Source organism: Chanodichthys erythropterus, chromosome 1, assembly GCF_024489055.1.
Source record: "Chanodichthys erythropterus isolate Z2021 chromosome 1, ASM2448905v1, whole genome shotgun sequence".
Lineage (NCBI taxonomy): Eukaryota > Metazoa > Chordata > Actinopteri > Cypriniformes > Xenocyprididae > Chanodichthys > Chanodichthys erythropterus.
In genome coordinates this window covers 8148527-8170586 of record NC_090221.1, presented here as the reverse complement: position 1 = coordinate 8170586, position 22060 = coordinate 8148527, and the positions used below count along the sequence as shown (strand labels likewise).

The 22060-nt window shown below is 37.8% G+C and overlaps 2 protein-coding genes across 3 annotated transcripts; one reads left to right on the top strand and one right to left on the bottom strand.

Moving 5' to 3' along the window:
- Positions 1–625: 625 nt before the first annotated feature.
- On the bottom strand, positions 626–9649 carry foxo4 (forkhead box O4). The gene is made up of 3 exons (XM_067386355.1): positions 7693–9649; positions 5156–6625; positions 626–4067 (listed from the first exon to the last, which is right to left on the bottom strand). The coding sequence occupies exons 1-2, from the start codon at positions 8122–8124 to the stop codon at positions 5180–5182; spliced, it is 1878 nt and encodes a 625-aa protein (XP_067242456.1). The 5' UTR covers positions 8125–9649; the 3' UTR covers positions 626–4067; positions 5156–5179.
- Positions 9650–15705: 6056 nt separating this feature from the next.
- si:ch211-126c2.4 (uncharacterized) lies at positions 15706–21889 on the top strand. 2 transcript variants are annotated; one of them, XM_067386320.1, is made up of 9 exons: positions 15706–15781; positions 16200–18081; positions 18190–18232; positions 18676–18837; positions 19012–19101; positions 21206–21271; positions 21385–21456; positions 21546–21613; positions 21760–21889. In XM_067386320.1, the coding sequence occupies exons 2-8, from the start codon at positions 16219–16221 to the stop codon at positions 21611–21613; spliced, it is 2364 nt and encodes a 787-aa protein (XP_067242421.1). In that variant the 5' UTR covers positions 15706–15781; positions 16200–16218; the 3' UTR covers positions 21760–21889. The 2 variants fall into 2 exon arrangements, 1 of the variants encoding a protein (XP_067242421.1); XR_010895210.1 differs by lacking the exons at positions 21206–21271; positions 21385–21456; positions 21546–21613; positions 21760–21889 and having other exon boundaries at positions 18659–18837.
- The last annotated feature ends 171 nt before the right edge of the window (positions 21890–22060 follow it).

The window sequence follows — 22060 nt, the reverse complement described above, 5'->3', positions numbered from 1 at the left end:
AATTTTTAATAATGCCGTCGGAGACTACAAGTGCAATCCTGCCATCTAGTGGTAGATCTCCAATCACAACCCCTTTGAGAAAATAACAGGAGCAATTCAAACAAAACATTAAAATATTCCAGGTTTTTTAATATTGTGGAGCGTTTAAATGTTAACGTTGAACTACTCACTTTTTCCATAGTGTAGCCACAAGACGTAAATAATACTCGTGTTAACATGATGGTTCTTCAAATCTAGCCTAGGAGGTCCACTGATGTTTACGGGTTGAGCTTTTATAACATTACAAAAATAACTTTTCTACATTTATGCACTGTTTTTAATCGTTCATCACCTGAGAAAAAAAAAGCATTCTGATTCTTTCATCTCTTGTCATTCCCGTTCTCATACAATTAGAACAATTATTAAAACGTTAAAGTTATCGTTCTTGGCGGGCCTCATTCATTGTAACCAAGATTTTATCGAAAATATAAAAAGGGAAATTAACTTTCAAACGTCGATTGACCTTAAATTACACTTAACTTGGAATATTATTTTAAGGTGAGATGTATTATCAGCTCAAGCTTCTGTGTGACCTCAAGCCAGGTCATTCAGATTTAATTTATTGTTTTATTTCACATTTACTGCGCATGGTTACTCTGAGCCTCAGTTTATCATAATGCTTAACAAGTCTAGATTTTAAGAATGTCCTGCATCTGTGCTAATGTCAAATGAATGGACCAATGACAAAACAGTCTGCGTTAAACAGATTAGGTTTATTTCTATTATGCTGAACTGCTTTCAATGACCTCTGACTAACAAAATATGGGGGGACAAAATGAATTAAGCCAAAAAAAAACAAAACAAAAAAAAAAGCAATCAAGTACATATACAGTATATTGGCTATGCACAACTCATCAGTCTTACATCCCGCCATAACCCAAAACAAAATGAGAGGAAAAAACCCAACCCAGATCATAAACTAATGTCCTGTGTTATCAAGTGGGATACTTAGCAAACTCTCCTGGAAAAATTAAAAGAACTAAAAGAATGGATATTAAAGGAAAAGAAGGCTAATATCAAACATGGAAAGAGAGATTGTGATTTGGAAAGAGGGAAGGTATGGAATTCCTGCATTTCATGCAGCAGCCCTGTGATGTCTGTCTAATGGGGCGAATACAATATCTGCACTTTGGGAAATGAAACTAAACCAGGGTGTTAATCACAAAAAATTCAAACTTATATCAACATGACGAAAGAAAATGCCAAAGGTGACTGTCAGCCTGAAGCTTTCTGGAAGATGTACCATGCAGGTATAACAACCACATCAAGGATCTGCATTAAATGCACAAACATAAAAACATGAGAAAAGATGCCCCAAAAGACAAGAACATCGATGTAAACGGTTGATTGAAAAAAAATCATCAATTGCTGTATCAAACGTTACACCACGCTGACACCATTCATGAGGTGTACTGTTACACAATATGTGGCGAGATGGCAAAGCCCCTCCCTCCCCATTCACAGCTTCTTTTATAATATAGAAAAAGAGAGTTTGGGAATTAAAACATAGGTAAATTTCTCATACTATGTTCTACATTAAGAAATTGTACTCAATATGTGTTGCATAAAATTCTTAAAGGCCCTGATGTCTACATATGCACCAATCAAATATGGCCTTCTTTAATTGTCGTATTTAATATCTAGCACCGATGAATAGGATAAAAATGATTCCTCTGTAAGGAGAGAGTGCTTTAACGGCTAATCTAATGCACTCAGACCATTACATTAATGTGATAAGAGTTACTAATGTCAAGCTCTCAAACTGAAGCCAATTTATACACCCCTAAAACAGAATAAACCACAAAAAAAAAGTCAGACTGCTGGTTTAGTAAAAACCATCTGATCAAATTATTAAATAAAAGTTAACCCTTCTATTACAGAAAAGGTACAAGTTGAAAAGAAAGGGCATTAAAACTGTATGGTTTGCTCTGGAGCGACATGCTATAGTGTTCATTGGCAGTTTACAAGTTTTTGTAGGAACTACAAATGCATACATTAAATCTCTCGTAATAAACTGCAACATTAGATATATTTCTGCAATGTTAAAATATATACGTGACGTTGGCTTGCATAAATGACTCATTTAATTTAGACAAGGCCGTGAGCACTGAACTCATAACATGATTATCTCATTACTTCCTAACAGAAGTTGTTTTAATTATTATTTTTTTTATAACCCTGAGAGTGAAACATTGGATTAATCCTTTTTCGGTTGGACCAGTCTTGTGTTTTGAGATGAAATCATTGCCTAGAAAGCTCATGATGCAACCTAGAAAACTGAGCTTTTCTTTTCTTTTCTTTTTAGCACAAACAGTTATAGCATATTTCAACTTTTGGAACATTGTATTCTGATAAATGTAATCATGCAATCAATCAAATTAAGATTTAGTTTACATGTTGATTTTTCGGAAAGGTTTTGTAAAGCTTATTTGCACTGCAATTCGTCCATCCATCCAACATGCAGTCCTTAGTGTTCCTTTGGTTATTGTATAAAATCTATATGCATCTCATCTTTTACAAAAATAAAAGATTACATAGAAAATGACCGTTAAAAAAGCTAATTAACAGCATGTTTTCTTATTAGTCTCTGTTAACGATAATGCTCCAATCTAGATTAGAATTGTAGTCGTTATATCCAACTGTTTTTGTTCTTTAATAGCATTTTTTTTTAACAAAATATGAGTAGTGCTGTTTATGAAAAACTGATCAATGAGAAAATAGTTTTTTCCTCTGTGCCTCTGTGAACACAGTCAAACATGCCAGAGGAACCATAACCTCAGTATCGTAGCCATGTTTCTTCAAGATTCGCTTCAAACTCGCATATAACTCAAAAAACAAACTTTCTTTTGTGCCTTAATGAAATGATTCACCATAACCTTGTATTCTCTTGTCAGTGTGTTGGAATCAAGTTTCGGGAGCATTAAACATATTTGCACGCACACAAATGTACACACACGCCCTCCCGCACACACACAAAAAAAATCTTCAGATATTGCATCCTGCATAAAGGAACCGAGTTTCCAACAATAACACTATACCATTAAACCTGTTGGCAGGATTAAAAGATGCATCAAAATGCCCTGTGAAAAAAAAAAAAATCACATTTCTTCATACTGTTGTTATCACTAACAAACACTTAAGAGCAGACAGTTAAATCATCATTCAGTTATCAGCCTCTTCGACACATATCACAGGAAAAAAAAAAAAAAAATCTTTTTGAGAGCAGATGTCATAAAAGCCACACATTGCACATTGAACACCACAGCTTCACCAAACACCTTGAAGCTTTCAGCAAAGTTTCACCTCTTTGTTGCACAAGTATGCATCATACCGCTGAGAGAGCGCTTTTGCACGCTGCTCAGTGTTCTGGGGTTGGTGAAACCATCGTCACTTAATGTTGTTCTCAACTTAACATTCCTGTGGTGCCATGTTGTGTTCGTCCTCAGAGGGGGCAGACAGCAACGTTAGGCCAGCTGTGGAAGTCACTCCATCAATGCAGAATCGCGGATGCTCAGACTTCTCCACTGCTGTTCAACGAACAAGAGTTCACATCAAGAAAAGCTGCAAAGTTTGATCCTCCTGGCTGAATGACTTCCATTATCAGAGTGAAGATCAAGGAGTACCATCTCCATCTTACACTGTGCATCATAGGCATTTAATGCAATACACATGATTAGCTGTTTATTAGTTGTGCTTCTTTAGTCCAAGATTGGCCCAAAAAAATGCACCTTTCAAATAAAAAAAAATGTTGCACATATAAGACAAGAAGAGAAAAAAAAATATGTTTATATGTGTCCAACAGCACACTCTTCAGTTGACATTGGCACTTGACGTGTATGAGGTTTGATTTTGTCATCTAATTGAAAGTTCTGACACAAGACTTCTTGGCCAAGTGCGTGTTGTCCTTAGCCAAAGCAGTTTATGTATTTGAGGTACAATGGCAAATGCAGAGGCAAAAAAAATGAGAATATGTTCTGGCAATGTGCCATGTCGGTTTTTCGAGGTCGTTTTAAGGATGGGGGACAATCCTGTAAAGAAAAAATAAAGAGAAAATACATTAACATATTAGGAGACAAAGACGAACTGCTTTAGAAAACATTATTGAAACTCAAGGAATTGTTCACAAAAAAAAAGTTAATTCTTCTACAGAACTCAAAAGAAGATATTTGAAGGATGTTTCAACAATTGTTTTAAATAAAAGAGTTAGTTCACACCAATAAAAAAGAAAATTCTGTAATTAATTACTCACTCTAATGGTGCTCCTAACCTGTTCATCTTCAGAAAACAAATTAAGATATTTTTGATGACATCCAAGAAGTTTTTTTCTCCTGCACAGAAAGCAACGAAATTACCACATTCAAGGTCCAGAGAAGTAGTAAAGTTAGGTTAAAATAGTCAATGTGACTACAGTGGTTCAACCTTAATGTTATGAAGTGACGAGAATACTTTTTGTGCGCAAAATGTACTTTTTACGACTGAATGCCAGCTCAGTATTGGCCGTGGCTGTGTTCATGTGAGCACCACAATGCATGCGTGTGATGCTGATGCAGGTGCCGGCCAATACTGACCCGACGTTCAGACGTAAACACGAAGGCTTTGCAATGCGTTCACCAACTGCATAACAGACTGACAGGGAAGAGAAAAAACAAAGTCGTTGTTTTTGTTTTTGCACACAAAAAGTATTCTCGTTTCTTCACAACATTAAGGTTGAACCAGTGTAGTCACGTTGACTATTTAAACCATGTTTTTACTACTTCTCTTGACCTTGAATGTGTTAGTTTCATTGCTTTCTATGGAAGATAAAAAAAAAAACCTCTTGGATTTCATAAAAGTATCTTAATTTGTGTTCTGAGGATCAATGAAGGTCATGGAACGACATGAGAATGAGTAATTAATGACAGAAATTTAATTTTTGGGTCAACTAACCCTTTAAATTCAATGGGGCCCAAAACAATGTTTGACCCAGCTGACATTCATTAGAAGACATTTTCATAATGTCTTCTTTTGTGCTCTGAAAAAAAGTAAGTCATATAGGTTTGGAACGACATGAGGGTGAGGAGGTGTCATTTTTTGGTGAACTATCCATTTAAAACAAACCAAAATTCCAATACATTACCTGTTCTCATCTTTAATAATGGAGTTAGCTGGGCACCCAGTTATGGGAGGAGCTCTGTGTGGTCGCTGGCCCAGGATAGCCCTGTCCACCCTGTATGATGGGGTCAAAGTTGAAGTCAACCAAGTCTCCATCCATAAGATCACTGTTGATAATATATTCCACATCACAGTCCAGGTTTTCAGTGAACATCTCAATATCCAAGTCTGTAGGCAGGCGGTCCTGGGAGGGCATGAAGCAGGGCGCTGTCGCAAACTGGCCTAGACCTTGCAGGCCTCCGTTCCCACCGGGTGAGGGGAGCGCTCCATGCTGCAGAAGCCCAGCGCCTGGCACCTGATGCTGGGTCTTTACTGTTGCGAGCTGAGGCGGTTCCTGGTTCATGGATGAGTGCATCATTCCATAGCCCATCTGTGAGTGCTGGAGTTGGGTTTGAGTTTGGAGGCTCATCTGCCCCACTGTGCTTGTGTCAATGCCTTTGCTCAACATCATCTGACCTGCTTTAGCTTGGCTGCTGGACATAGATCCCGCAAGCCCCAAAAGGCTGCCACCTCCTTGGCTCGGCATGAGAGGATCCATCTGGGTCATCATGACATCGCTGGGTGGGGGCGAATCGGAGGTCAGGAGAGCTTCGAGGCTGGAGGGCACACGAGTACTGAAACCACTGTGACCAGGACCGGGCAGAGGGCTGAAGAGGGAGTTCCCGAAGCTTGAAGGGCTTGTGCTGGATCCGCCGCTGGGTTGAACCGAGCTCTGCGGACCTGGTGGAGTGGATCCCTGTGAAGCCTTCGTTGGCTGCAGCTGCCTAAAGGAGGAAAAGCTGGATCCTCGAGGCAGAAGAGTGGATGCAGAAGGCAGCGGTTGAGGCGGGGCAGGGGGAGCTGTGCTTGGGCTCGCACCCCCTTGCGGACCCGTCATTAAAGTGAGCCCGTCGATCAAATCCAGTTCTTCCATGAGGGTCTCAGTTAGTGTTGGGGGAAGATTCCCTGTAGAATAGCCACCAAGAAGGCCGTCCTCCGGTAGGTCATCCTCATCCTCCTGCCCCGTGGCAATGGGAGAAAGCCTACCGCTCAGTGTGCTGGCATTGGAGCTTGTGCGTGGCCTGAAACTCGTCCACATGTCAGGGTCATCCAGGTTGCCACGAGAGGAAGGGCTGCTGCTGTTCACTCCCCACTTTCCAAACTGTCCCGGAGGACCGGGACTGTCTGCACCGCTGGTGCCGGACGCACCCTCACCCTGCAGGGCACCTCCAGAGCCTCCAATCCCAGTTGCTCCAGCTTGCTTTTTAGTCTGCTTTGCTCGCATACGACTTTTAAGCAGTTTGCTGCTGTTGTCCATGGAGGCGGCGCGGCGGCGAGGGGCTTTGCCGGTCTTGCCACCCTCAGGGTTGAGCATCCACCAAGAGCTCTTTCCTGTGGACTCATTGTGCACTCGCAGGAACTTGTTGTGAAGCGATAAATTGTGGCGAATGGAGTTCTAAATAGGACAAAAAAATAAATCAAATCTAAAATTTAAACAACATGAAATAGAAATGTTACTGCATAACAAGATTCAGGGCTGAAAATATTATCATCAGGGTTTGAAATTAAATCCTGCCAATTAACCCTGGCAGGTAATGTTATGAACTCACTGATAAATTAGGTTTGTTTTTGATTATGTTCTATCAATCACACTCAAAAGTCTCACTACCTAGTTGTCCGTAGTCCAAAAAATATGCCACATATGCTAAACTTTTGCGTGTCACTGTACAGACTTAAGCGTGCCACACGAGTCCTGAAAAGTGAAGCCAAAGTGTCTTGATCGCCCCCAGGTGGCTGAAAGCAGTATAGGTCATAAACCACACCCTCTCCATGTATTCCAATGGGACGTGAGACAAACTAAACTACGGAGCCCCACACATGACATGCAAGAAATTACTAATTTGTTCCCTCGATTTATTAAATCGTGCGCACAACTCGATTTACTAAATATTTCAAAATAGTAAATCATGCGCACGTTTTAGTAAACTGAGGGAACAAATTAGTAAATTGTGCGCACGTTTTAGTTAATCGAGGGAACGAATGAATAAATTGTGCACACTTTTTTTCCCATACTAAACAATTAAATTACACTTCAATTTTTTTTTCCACAAGACAATTTCTGTCATTTTAGGCAGTTTTTAATCACGCTGGTGTTAGTTCAAGTGTTCGTTCTTTAATTAAGTTTGGTTTTCGTTCACTAAAAGCGCTGACCTTCTAAAAGCGTCTTTATTGCGAAACATTTATCACCAATGAAATAATATTGCTTTGGTATAACTTTGTCATCATGATATGATATTTTGGAGCATGATTTTAATTATCATTAACGGGTTATCTTTTTTTAATGTGTGTCAGTGGAGGAGAGGCTTCGTTGCGCTGTAATAAAAAGATTTCGATTTTGATCATGTGGTTTATTTCTGATTGTTTTGTTTTGGCTAGCAGAAGTTCTTAATGGCCGGTAATTAAAATTTCAAACCCTGATTATTAATATTAAAATTTATTAAATCAATACTTTCTTCTACATACCTTCCACCCAGCAGAACTGTTACTGTCTCCTTTGTCCTTAAAATACGGCACCGTTTTTACCATCCAATCATAGATTTGCGCCAGAGTAAGTCGTTTTTCTGGAGAGTTTTCAATCGCCTGGCTGATCAGATCTGCGTAGGACTGATTACCCCAGGCATTACGCCGCGAAGTGCCTTTTCGGGGCGTTGCCCCGCCCACTCCAGCGACGACCCCGCCCTCCGAGAGCGCTACTTTCTCAGGCTCGGATATGATTGGCTGAGGCTCGTGTTTATCATCTTCGGCGGGCGGAGTTCCAGCAGCAGACTCTGATCCGTCTGGGCCCCCTGCTTTGACAGCTGAGATGTCGGGTCTAGGCAACGGCCATGTACATGACCTCGGTCTGCTCTGCGGCTCAAAATCTGGGTCAATCGGGGGTACGTTCTCTTCCTCCATTGTGCGACGCAATCCAGATAATTTCAGACGAAGGCTGGATTTCAGTGAAATAGTTTTGAGGCGATGCTTTTAAAAACACGGTTCAATACACCAACCGGGCGATGAATGGTATGACTATTTATAACTAAAATAATCTTGTTTAGGATTTTTCTCTTGATATATTACACTACAGTATCAAGACTAAATTTAACCGTGACTGTCTATGGTAACAGAGCACATTCGTAATAATCTGAACACACCAATATAGCGTCAGTTAATCCTCAGATTGGAGATTAAAGGGGCCAAATAATCTCCTTAATAGTAACTAACATAAACCTTCTGATTTACATAGAGCAAACGAGGATAGGATGGGGATCTCTTTGTTTATGTAGAAAGAACAAAGGAAATTCACTACACATCAAAACAGCTGGATTGTCAAGAGCAACTACTGAAATAAACCACTGGAAAGAAGACGCGCCGATACTCTATGAACTTTTCATAGATATTTAAACACAGATAAAAACAATCACTGAGGCAGTTAAATAACTAAATTCGTGAAACCAATCATAACATACGCTGTAATTGCTAAAATATCCACCTCCAGCTGGTTCCTATGGTTGATTGGTTTTCGCAATTAGACTTTTTTTAGAACAAAGCAGACCAATTGATAAACTCTACAAAAAGCTATAAACGCGTCGTACACTAGCTGCTCTTGTAAACTGAGTGTATTTCTATATAATGTAAAAATACTGTACTTGTAAACGAATTCAAGTGAATGGGAATTACTTGTTAGAGCTGCCTGTCAAAATCAACAAAGCCATATTATGTTATTAATCGGGATCCATTATTAAGTTAAAAACAAATAAATGCAAGGTTTAAAACAAACCAGCAAGAACGTTAACTTAAATCGCCAAAAGAAGCCGTACGAATAAAACGCGCTTTAACTTAAATCATCACGAACAAAATGTACATGTTTAAAAAAAATACCAAGATAATATCTTAGAGGAGTGCTCGATCATATTATGGGTTTTTACCATACAATAAAAATCTAAGTTACTGTCGTTCAAGTTTGCACGGTCCTCCACGCTGTGTGCTGGCGCGTGTCACCATCTGCCATGTTCCTCGAGACGCAGCTACACACGATGCTCGCGCGGGCACATCTAAGCCGAACGTGTCCGTTCCGTTGAAGCCTTCCCAAATCTCACTACAGTCGATGTGTTCTTCGAAAAGATAAAAAGTTGCAGCCCGTCCGCTTCTTGACAATCACCGGCCTCTGGGACCAAACTCGAAAGCGTAGTTTTACTATGGAGAGAGTAACTAGATGGACACCTAGTTAGCCAACTCCAGTTTTTATGAGTTAAAATCCCTCCGGTAAAAGTCGAAGAAACCTGTTTTTTTTCATTAACTCGGTCGTCTCTTGAAATTAACGCGAAATCGTTTCCCTTCTGCTGTTAATGGAGATGGACAAACAGCTATTCCTCGTAGATCTTTCTTGTTTTGTTTTGTTTTGACTCGAGGCGAAGACTCCCTTCTGACGTCTGTTTACCACTGCCAGACAACGGGTCCTGCGCATGCGTCAAAGGGATTGATGGGAATTGCAGTCAGTCATGTGATAAATTGTGCAGCGTAAACACAACCAGAGGGAACCGGGATCCCGAAAAAGACTGAGCACACAAAACGTTATGTAATAGTTTATAAATATGTGTGTGCGTGCGAGAGGGAGTCCTGACTGGGAGATGGTTTTGTCATTTTAGGGTCTCTATGTTGTTTTGAAGCGGGTGAAGATCCTTAATAATCCCCTATAGACCTCCGATGGAATGCTGTGCGCGAGATCCCCTGACCTCATGATGATGGTTCCCGGTGAAATTGCAATCTCGTTTTTCAATTAAGATCAAGTGGATGGAAGCTATTTTTATGTTAGATGTTTACGCCAGAATGAAGAAGCGCCATTATTTGAAACTATTGAAATAAGATTGAAAAAAAAGTTGATATACAGCAAATTTAGGCTACATTTTGAAGAGCCCACGTCTTGGTGTTATAACCTCCACTGAATGTAATATTTTAAAACGGACTTTAATTTTGTGACTGTTGTTATTTTTAGATCAGCTGTTGCTTGTAAGTTTTTAAATGCATGTTAGTTGTCTCGCACGAATCTGCCATGAGAACTACAATACCCATAGGACCTTCCAAAGCATTGCCTCTTTTCCCAGAATTGCGGTGAGGACACAGTATGATGCAACTCTTCAGGTTTCCCAATGTTAGTGAAAACCAATATTAGAAAGTAATTGATTCATTTAGATATTATTTTAATTGAACAGTCCTTTAGACCAATAACACATCATAACACCACTATTTATTATTATTAATATTAATAATAATAATAATAAAAATCAGTAGCTGACACCACACTAGTGCTCATTATCAATTATATGTTTTCAATGAAAAGTTATGTTAACCGTTTGACATTAAAAATAAACATTTAAGATATCTTTTCTTTTGTGGTTTCATTATTTGTATGCACTACATACTCAAAACCGGTACTGAAGATTGACAAAGAAAAGTGAAATAATTGTTAAAATAACTAAGTGTTAAATACTAGTTTTGTGGTTGGGAAAATATATATATAATTTTACTTTGCAGTTAGGGTAGAGCATGAATTGCTATCTCACCACTACCAATAATAAGACAAACTATGACAGTATAGGTGCGTCCCAATTTGTGTACTTATGCACTATTCTATGACGTTTTTAAGTATAAATAGTGTGAGTAGTTTGTTTACACAGAAAATTCCAAAAAGAAAAAAGTTGTGTCCCAAAAGACGCACTATACACTATGCACTTATACACTATGTACTTATGCACTATGCACTCATCCATGTAGTGCGTGAATTGTATAAGGTTATTTTGTCATTTAACAACAGAGTCCGATCCTCCCTTCCCCTCCACTACATATTAAAGCTGCGACAGTTGAGTGCACAAAGTGTCCAACATTCCACACTTCGTTTTTTCCGTTAATTTAGTGCATCATCCGGGTATTTAAAGTGCACTTTTTCTTTTTGGAATTTTCAGTGTGAACGCACTACTGCACTATTTGTACTTAAAAACGTCATAGAATAGTGCATAAGTACGCGAATTGGGAAGCACCTAAAGTGTACTTTAAATACCCGGATGATGCACTAAATTAACGGAAAAAATGAAGTGTGGAATGTTGGACACTTCATGCACACAACTGTCGCAGCTTTAATTACGTAGTGGAAGGGAAGGGAGGATTGGACTCCGTTGTTAAATGACAAAATAACCTTATATAATTCACGCACTACATGGATGAGTGCATAGTGCAAAAGTGCATAGTGTATACTGCGTCATTTGGGATGCAACTAAAGACTATATAACACAAGACGCGTCACTCGTATTATTTTGAATGGGAGAAAGTGCAACGCGCAATATGGCGGAATAATTCCCGCCTTCTAAATAAGAGCCAATCAGCGATTGGTAAAGTCATCGCATCACTGCAGCGGCCATTAGAAGCGCCGGTTCATATAGAAACAGTCAGACTCGCACCTCCGAAATGAGGCACAAAAGACACCTGATCCAGATTAACTTGACCCAGCCTGAAAAATATCGTTTTTTTGTCATGATTCGAGCGTTTGGAAACAAAATTTATGAGACAGTTGTTGTCAGATTTCATTGTTGACAAATACGAAATTCATTCGAAAGATTGGCAAAAAGCTTTGTAGAATTTGATGTTTCCCCATTCAGAGAGATTGGAGCTGCACTTGAATGCCTGAGAGGCGTTTCAAAGATGGCCGCCGAGTGAAATGACTTGTCTTAAAGGGACTTACGATCCAGGTCCTAACTTGCCTTTTGATGTCACAGAACATTCATTAGTCAAAATGAAGTGATTTAATACACAATTTCAGACTTTTTACAAACAGTCCCTTCTGTTTCTTTTCATTTTACAAAAATGTCCCAAAACAATTCCTTATTGCTTTAATTAAAGGATTAGTCCACTTTTAAATAAACTTTTTCTGATGATTTACTCATCCCCATGTCATCCAAGATGTTCATGTCTTTCTTTCTTCTGTCGAAACGAAATTAAGTTTTTTGAGGAAAACATTCCAGGATTATTCTCCTTATAGTGGACTTCAATGGACTCCAGATGGTTGAAGGTCAAAATTACAGTTTCAGTGCAGCTTCAAAGGGCTTTAAATGATACCAGACGAGGAATAAGAGTCTTATCTAGCGAAACGATCTGTCATTTTCAGAAAAAATGTAAATGTATATGCTTTATAAACACAAATAATCGCCTTGAACGTACTTCCGCTTTTCTATACATTTACATTTTTTTCCGAAAATTACAGATAGTTTCATTAGATAAGACCCTTATTCCTCATCTGGTATTGTTTAAAGCCCTTTGAAGCGGCACTAAAACTGTAATTTTGACCTTCAAACGTCTGGAGGCCATTGAAGTCCACTATATGGAGAAAAATCCTGGATCCTCATTTCTTTTCGAATGATGAAAGAATGACATAAACATCTTGGATGACATGGGGGTAAGTAAATTATCAGGAAAAGTTTATTTAAAAGTGGAATAATCCTTTAAATCTGCACCATATGTGGTATGGGGAGAGTTGTAACACCACCAATCAGGGATAAGCTAGGAGTCCTGTGATCATTTCATTATTTACCCACTTCATCCATAATGGTTGTCAAGGCTGTAAACAGGCACATGCAGATTTTATAAAGAAAAAAAAAAACAACAGAATTTTAGTCAAGAATGTTTTTTAATTTTTTTTACCAAAACTATAATATAACTTATATTACATTAAACTGTAGTTTCTCAAGCAAAATGTGATACATTTTAATCTGCTAATTTTAAACCATTATGCTAATAGAGTACCTCAGAGATGACGTGTTTTTGTAGGCCAACCCGGAAGTTAGCGATGCACGGGTTCCCTCGATCGAAAACCTATGCAATTTTCCCATAGACTTTTGGAAAAGCGCAAAAAATAAGCTCTGTGTTTAACAAATGGTTATGATACTTACACCTTTTGTCTATCAAGATCATCTTTACAAGTTAACACAACATTTATAGATTTTGAAGCCTAGATAAAGTGGTCAGATATAAAAGGCTAACAGTAGGCTATAAACGGACTACAGCACAGCATGGTTGCGGATCAACGTCACCACCACCAAGCTTCCTCAAACTTTATTTAAAAACATGCTCTGATTATGATCTGCGCTGTGTATGAATCCACTTTTTTATGAGAAATGCTGTCCAAATGTCCTGTTTGTCATGATGACGTCTAAAGTCCTCGCCAAAGAAAGTAGTCCCTTTTAGTAACTTGTTAACAACTGCCATTTTTAAGACACAATAAAGGTTTAAAAAATCACAAGCGGGTTATAACTGGTGCGTTTTATGTCAAAGATCAAAACGTGAAAATATTTAGAGGCGTTGTTAACCACAGACCTTATTTCAGGCGATTTAGCAAAAACCATTCAAAAAACCCATAGACTTTAGGGAGATGGAACCGGAAGGCCTAAAATGCTAACTCGCTTCCGGGTTTTGCCTACAAAAACACGTCCTCTCTGAGGTACTCTATACAGCTAACAACGCCTGCGAGGGGACACCCCTTACATACAAGTATCTTACAGAATGCCTAGACAGTGGAGAAGAAAGACAGAGATGTGTCTGCAATTTTTTATTATTATTAATAGAAGTTGTTTCAGTAAAGGTTAGGTCAGTCAAATTAGTTGCGAAGAAAATTTTGAAAGCCAGTGATGAGGATTCTAAAACCTCAGGCAAGTAAAACTTCTGTATGGAGTCATTTGGCAAGCCAACGAAAGTGTGTGTAAATTGTGCCCAGTGCAGTCTCTGGGCCTGCCAAGCCTGCACTCTAGGGTTAAAAACATTGATTTTTCACCATTGTTACTCTAATTGAGAATATTCACACATAGACACACAATCTCACACACACATTTACACTGATTGACTTACATGTTCTTTACACAGATACACTGGAGTTGAGTGTTCATTAAGCATAAATACTGTTAAAGGTTTAGTTCACTTTTAAATAAAATTTTCCTGATATATATTCCTATAGTGGACTTCAATGGCCTCCAGACAGTTGAAGGTCAAAATTACAGTTTTAGTGCAGCTTCAAAGGGCTTTAAATGATACCAGACGAGGAATAAGGGTCTTATCTAGCAAAACAATTGGTCATCGAAAAAAATACAACTGTATATGCTTTATAAACACATATTATCGCCTTGAACGTGCTTCCGCTTTCTGCATTCTTCAAAACGTTTACGCTGTATGTCCTACGCCTTCCCTATTCTACTTATGGAAAAAAACGAAACTGGTGTCGCGTTCGTTCCATAAGTAGAATAGGGAAGGCGTCTTGGATGACATGGAGGTGAGTGAATTATCAGGAAAATTTTATTTAAAAGTGGACTAATCCTTTAAGGAAGTTTGCTCTAGTACACTAATTCACACACACACACACACACACACACACACACACACACACACACACACACACACACACACACACACACACACACACACACACACACACACACAGTCGAACTGTAAGTGGATTTGAGATATGGTCAGTCACAAAAAGAGACTGCTGTATTATTATTTTGGATTGTTTCAGTAAAGCTATTTTAGAAGCATGTCTCAGTGTGGCCTCTGTTTTTGCATCTCTTATTTAATTGTTATAACTTATTCCAGCATGTGTTACAGCCGGTAGTTGGGTAGATTGTAACAAAGGTACAACATGTATTTGACATCAACTCTTAAGGGATGTGATATTCTTGCAGAGGATTGAATAGGTGCCTTTTATAGTGAACAAATGTGGGTATAAAGGTTTGAGCACTCTAGCTCAAAAATTCACTGAGTTACAGATGCTGAAAAAGTGTTACAACCAAACATTTAGGCTACAGTATTTAATTTTTTTTAATGAAATGTTATTATACTTTTTGTGTTGAATGTATGGATATCACGTTTTTCTATGTTCTGAAATAAAAATCGGTTAATGAAGATGTCACAAGCTCAACAACAATTCAGCGTACATGCATGCAATCTATTATTAACAGATTTGTACTGATATGAAAGCTAACAAGAACAGAAAACTTTTCTTTTATGTTAAAATTGAAAAGTAAGCCTATTTCTATTCTTTTTTTTTAACAGCTCACAATTTATGTAAGTTTATAAATTTGCATTGTCTATATAACCATTTCACTAACTACCATTATCTGTGTGACAGCGATTTATTATAAATAAATATTTCACTTACAAGAAGCATCAAATTTTTCAAAAGTGTGTTATAGCCTATAAAATGTGCTATAAATAGTAATATTTTTATCCTTTTAGGTCGTATATCGACAATTGTTTTCGAGCACCATGAAAAAAACAAAAAACAGATGTGTGTGCATATATATCCAGTTGTTAAATATGGCAAATTTATATTTTTATATAAGAAATAAATCAATGATATTACTGAGGTGTTCGTTCTATATTGACTTCCAGCACTGGGGGGCGCTGTGATATTTCTGACGCGTCACAGATCGTCGCTCTGATTGGTCAAGGATTGAGCGTCTTGTCCAATGACTAGAATGTCCCCGTTTTCAAATCGACGCGGAAATATCTAACATTCAGCCTGTTTAGAGACCTGGTAAGAAGATGATAATGCTTCCTAAAGATTATGATATGTTTATTTGTTTAGGAATGCAACTGAGTTTGCTAGTTTCTTTTGGAAAATAAGATTGTTAGTAATTTTCCGTGTCGAGGGTTATTTGTGTTACCATAGCAAAACATTCGTTGCAGTTGTCAGTTACAAACTGTGTTTATTCTAGTATTTTTAGTCTGTTATGTAATGGTATAAAACCCGAACTATTGTCAGATGTTTATATAACACGTGGATTATTCTCAATGTGGTAATTTAGTGTTTAATTTTAGATCTGTATTCAAGGAATTCAAACTGGTTCTTCCTTTTGTATAACTTATGTGTCATCTTCTGTGAGATGTGTGATTGTCAGTAAGTAGATTTCAGGAAGCTACAAATGAATTCCCAGACTTCTTGTTTCTTTCAGAGACCCGCCTGCTATTGATATGGAGAGCTTTCTAAGGCGAAAGCTTGCCCAGGCCGGTGGATCGACTCTTCAGAAACCAATTTCTTCTTACCAGGCTATCAAATTGCCTGATCTGTGTAATAGTTTCTATTCAATTGCAGATGAACCTTTTCCCCAAGTGTCTGGATTTCTGGATGACACTGTCGGCCCGTCGTTTCTTTCAAATGAAGCTGGAACTGTGTTGAATTCCCTTGCTTGCACACCATCAGAAAATCAAACCAAAAATAAGGATGATTCTGTTTTTAATCACTCTCTTGGAGCGCCCTGTCAGTTGGCCGATGGAAGCATGTCCACTAGATCACTACAGAATGAGAAAGACATTAGTGCATCAGCAGATAAAGCAGATGGACACTGCAATGATCCCACGGTATCCATTGCATCTTTAGAGAAATCTGATTTCATGAGTGCAGAATTGAAGAACAGCACTTTTGATGTGAGTCAAGGCTTGAAAGAACGCTCTGACACTGGTGGTAATACGACTGTTGATCTACACAACATCAGGGAGAAGAACAGCACTTTTGAGTCTCAGGAGTCAAAGGAGAGGCCTGACCCTAATTCAACAGTGGACATTGATGTCCCCAGTATAAAGGCTGATTCAGGAAATACCACTGTTGACGTGGTCCAGTCACATGACCTTAAAGAGAGTCCAGACAACGGGGTTAATGCAACTGTGGATATTCCTAATATAGACAGCACACATTCTAAAGCCAATTCATCTGATGATAACAGTGCACCCTTAAACACTACTACAGAAAAGCTTGAAGGAACTATAGACATTCAGCCACAAGAAAAACCAAATGGTGGTCTTAACTTGACTGAAGATGATAAAATAAAAAACACAGAGGAAGCTAATTTAAAAGTCAATGTAACAGTTGATGTTGTGGAGCAAATGGCCAGTGCTCCTCATCAACCCTCTGCTGAGACTGAACAATCGAGCTCAGATATTTTAAAGCCATCTGAGACAGTGTTTACTAAACATAATACAACTACTGATCTTACTCCACCAGACGTTCCAGTTTTGAAGGATACCGCTGTAGAAATAAACCCCCCAAGCACAGAATTAGCTGACCAGGTTAATGGTGCTTCTAATGCAGTGGAAATCACTAAACCTGTCTCTAACAGCAGAGAAACAGAAGTTGAGATAAGCACCTCAGCTTTTGTTTGCTCTGTAGACGCTCCCAATGAATCTCCTGAGCTCAAAGCAGAAGAGCATCACAAAATGACAGAGAGACCTGGATTGGCTGAAGTTGAGTCCGTTCCCTCCTCTGATATCAGCAGAAACAGTATTTTTTGTTTGGATGATACACTGGACTTGAAGACGAGCTTCATGGTTACCTCCACACCTATCGTTTTTGGCAAAGAATCCAGATTTGAGATACTGAGAGATGCTAAGCCCACACCGATGAGAAAAAGACTGTCTGTGATCAACAGTATTGAGGCCCAATCGAATGATGAGCTTGTTGGTGTGAGTAATCACAATGGAACTGATGCTGTGCAGGTGACTGAGAGCTCAGGTCAGAAGGTCTTGGCGAACTGTACTTCAAGTCACGGTACATCAGAACCAGCAAATGAGAACAAGCCTCCCACAAAACTTCCAATCAAAAGACAGCTTCCTCAACTTTCCTCTAAGCTCAGTTATCCCAAATCTAGTCTTCCACCAAGGCCACAGTCGTCCATGAGCTCATCAGTAGTGGTCAAACCAAAGACTATCCAGGGGCCACAGGCCCCGCATCATCCTGACACATCATCCACCACCGTGCTCGGCAAGAGGAATACAGTACAGGTGAACAAGGGGAAGAACATCGCACCTGTCAGGAACATAGCGTCAGCTAGCACTGTTAAGGTAGGAAACCCAATGCTTTATGAATCAGCCACCTGGATGCATACAAGATGTTGGGTTTAATTGGGTTAAAATGTGATTTAATTTAATATTATTTTTTTATGTAAACAGACCTCTATGGTTTCTTCTGTCACTGGATATAACTTCACTGCTGGTGAGTGGCTTAAACACTTTTTACACATTTTATACATGCACATAATTATATTACCTTGCAAAGGTTTAAGTTTTTTATTTAAAATACTTTTATTCAGCAAGGATGCATTAAATTAATCAAAAGCGGCAGTAAAGACATTTCTGTTTCAAACAAATGCTGTTCTTTTGATCTTTCTACTCATCAAAGAATCCTTAAATATTAAGTTCCCACAAAATGTTTAAAAAGTAATGGCTGCTGAAAATTCAGCTTTGCATCACAGGAATAAATTACATTTTAAAATATCTTATTATAATATTTTTGACCAAATAAATGCAGCCTATGTGAGCATAAGACTTCTTACAACAACTTTAAAACATTTTGAACGTAGTGTACATAACTGTATTTTATTACTATGCTGTATTATATAGTAATTGTGCTTTCTATAAGCTATAATGTGGTTGCAGTTGCAAAGCCTTCAAGCTCTGGTGGTATACCCCGGGTGAAACAATCAGGACTAAAGCCCCCAACCCGTAAAAGGATGGCTCTTAAGACACCGCAGACTACACAATCCTCTGTAGAAACCATTCAGACTCAGTCCTGTAATAAACCAACAACAGCATTACCAGGTACTATTCCTTTGTCTATCTTTAGATTTTGTTAAGATCAGGTTTGCTGATTTTATACCTTTATGCAACATGAATACATAGTAAATATAAATATGATTCTGTAAATGAAGGGCTCTGATTTTATGTAATGCTTTGTCATTCCAATCATGTTTCCTCTAATTCTATCTATGAAAGGTATGAGGACGAGGAATTCACTGCTTTCCAGTGTGGGCCAAAAGCACTTGAACAGTGATGGTTTGCCTTCGGCAAAGAGAAAAAGAATTGGTGCGGTCATTTGTCCTTATTTTTTATTTACTTTTATCAACTAGAGGACTTCTAAGTGCATTAGTGAGACTTGATAAATAACAGGTATATCTCTCAGAAGGTCTACAGCACCTTTTAAAACTAAAAATCTTTAATAAAACCAATGAAGGTTTATAAGGAAAGCCAACTAAATTAGCAATTTATTGTAATATTTATCAGTCTCTGGTGTATTTTGATATTGCTTTGTACAATACCACTCAGTTTTTATTATACCCTCATAAAACTAGGATTATTGTAACTAGCTATGTTTCCATCCACCTGTTTTTATGCACATTTTTGGACATTGCATTAAGAAATGCTGAATGGAAACGCCAAGATGCATATAAAATACTCAAAAAAAAAAAAAAAATTTATCCGATAAGACGACGCGGATAAACTGTGATGAAAACACATTGACCGAATAAATCCCTCGATGCGCAACAAAAAGCTTGGCAAACTAAATGTAACTGCCTCAATCAACTGGATAAATTAACTAACCAGTGAACCAATTTTATTGCACAGCATCTCAAATGTTGGCTTGATCATTCTGAAATGCCTAAGCAGTTTGTCATCAGAATGATTTGTTCTTCTCCGAGAAGCAAATCACATGATTGTTCCCAAACAAGAGGCATTCAAATGCAAGATAACATTACACCTCCTCTGAGGTGCATTTATGATGTAGCAAAAAAAAAAGTCACAGTGGGTTCCCTAGTTGCAGTGACTTCCATTTTTATTAGATTTTTTTTTCCCAGTTTCCTTGGAAGTGGATATTTTGTTCTCTTGAACCCATGAGATGGAAACACTGCTTTATTTGCAAATATTTTATACAAGATTCCAATTTTGTGCTCAAGTTAAATTCAAAGCTTTGGGTGGAATCATAGCTACTAACAATTTTTTGTGATATTTAAAAATTAAAAGACATTATGTACAAAAAACACTGGGTGTATCAAAGCAATACTCAAGAACATTAGTCTCCAAAATGTGGAAAATAGTCACCCTTTGCCTTAAGCCACACTGACAAATCTCAACAGGACAGCTCCTAATGCAAAATATTTTTTCCTAAAGCTGCCAGAAAACTGGACAAGAGAATTGAGTCATTACATGTCTTATTTGCAAGATATTTTCCCTGCCTGACTAGATGTAATCCAGTTGGATTGATATCCTTGTGAAGTGCGCAGTAATAGCCTTGCTGAACGGACTGGTGCATTTGGGAGCTTGTTGTTGAAGCCTTTTTTAATTTGTGCATGTAAAGGAGTTGTGTGTGCATGCCTCCCCTTTTGATTGTTTTCATTTCTTTTGAAATGGAGATTTATAGGTCTGTTTAAACTCAATTATAAGATGGTACATTGGCATCCATGGCACCATAATGCACTGCACTAATTATGGATGTAAAATACAGCACAGAACATGCCAGTCGGGTTGAATTAATTAAACATTACAGTTAAGGCATTATAAAATGCTGCAAATTAATATTTCTGTTTCTAATAAGTTCTGTGTTGTTCACACTGGACTCTTCTTATGGATTTTTAGGATCAAACTGTTTTGACCATCTCAAACAAGAATTTATTCGCCGGATAATGAAGCTGCTAGACCCTTTGATGTACTTGTCCTCTGTTGTCCACTTCTCTCTGTCCTGGTTTGGTCAAGTTTAGTTTCTCCTAAGAACCAATTAAGATCCACTTTTAAAAAAATGTGCTTGTAAACGAAGAAAGTTTCCTCTTGTACCAAATTAGCACAGGATTACGTAACAGTATGTGCCATTGTTGGTAAAGATGAGAAGCTTTTTTTTTTTTTTTTTTTTTTTTCTCAAATACTAATAATAATAATTCGCAGCATTAGAAATGTTTTAATCAATTATATGATGATAAAATTCAGTCCTGACCTTTTCAACAGTAGTGTTCATGTACATATGGATGAGCAAATGTGAAGAAGGATGAGAAAACACTATTAAGACAATTAGATATTGGTTGGTATAGTTTACCATCCCATGACAAAGACAAAAACTTTGTAGTAAATATTTGTAAAATATTATCTTTTTATTGTAAATATCCATTATAATGTATTTTATGTGTGTTTGTATCCTTAGCACATGCTGCACTGTCTACGGTCGAGAGTGATGCTGTGCATCCAGCTGAAGGAACACATGAATCAGGTGAATTTTGGTGGTTGTTGTCATCTTAGATCTCATACAATAAATTTTCTAATTCACAAATAGTGTCTAATATTTTCAATTCTACCTAATCTTTTTAACCACCCCCCATCCAGGCTGTGCTGATTGTTTGCAACATCAAGAAAAACTTGAGAGGATCCTTCAAGAACTAATGTGTTTGCATTCAGGTATCTGTATTTTTTCATATTTTTTTCCTCATTATTCGTTACGAGATAATGTTTTGTTGTTATATTCTGGATACCTTTATCTTTTATAGAGTGTACAAACTGGGGACCATTGCACGAAAAACTAGAGATGTGTGTAAGAGATATGAAGAGAATTTAAGTAGGTATTCTGGCATTTTATTCCTGGCATTGTTATTTTTCTACAGATAAATATCAAATCATTGTATTATGCTGATATTAATACAAGCAAAATTGTTTACATCTGCCTGATTCTCTTTCTTTTTTCTCTCTCTCTCCCACACATAGAGAAGAAAAGTGATGAGGAAAGTTTTAACTTTTTAACAGCTGTGGACTTTCTGTGCAGTTCTATGCATGTTTATAAAAATGTGACACTGTTTGTTAATAAAATCTAACTCGATCAAGTATATTGTCTGGCTTAAGTGTTTAGCCTTTTCCTCGTTAATTATGATGTTTACAATATGGTTTATTGTTTGTTTTTGAGAACATGGGAGAATATTCATATTTTACATTATAACACATTGTGTTCGTTATGTCATCCTGTGATATTAAAATTAAAATGCAGAAATAAGCAGAGCTGGAAAAACAA

Coding starts and splice junctions, on each gene's coding strand:
- foxo4 (XM_067386355.1), bottom strand. CDS start 8,124: ATGGAGGAAGAGAACGTACCCCCGATTGACCCAGATTTTGAGCCGCAG. Junction 6,626..7,692: donor ACAGTTCTGCTGGGTGGAAG/GTATGTAGAAGA, acceptor TGTCCTATTTAG/AACTCCATTCGCCACAATTT.
- si:ch211-126c2.4 (XM_067386320.1), top strand. CDS start 16,219: ATGGAGAGCTTTCTAAGGCGAAAGCTTGCCCAGGCCGGTGGATCGACT. Junction 18,082..18,189: donor CGTCAGCTAGCACTGTTAAG/GTAGGAAACCCA, acceptor TTATGTAAACAG/ACCTCTATGGTTTCTTCTGT. Junction 18,233..18,675: donor TGGATATAACTTCACTGCTG/GTGAGTGGCTTA, acceptor ATGTGGTTGCAG/TTGCAAAGCCTTCAAGCTCT.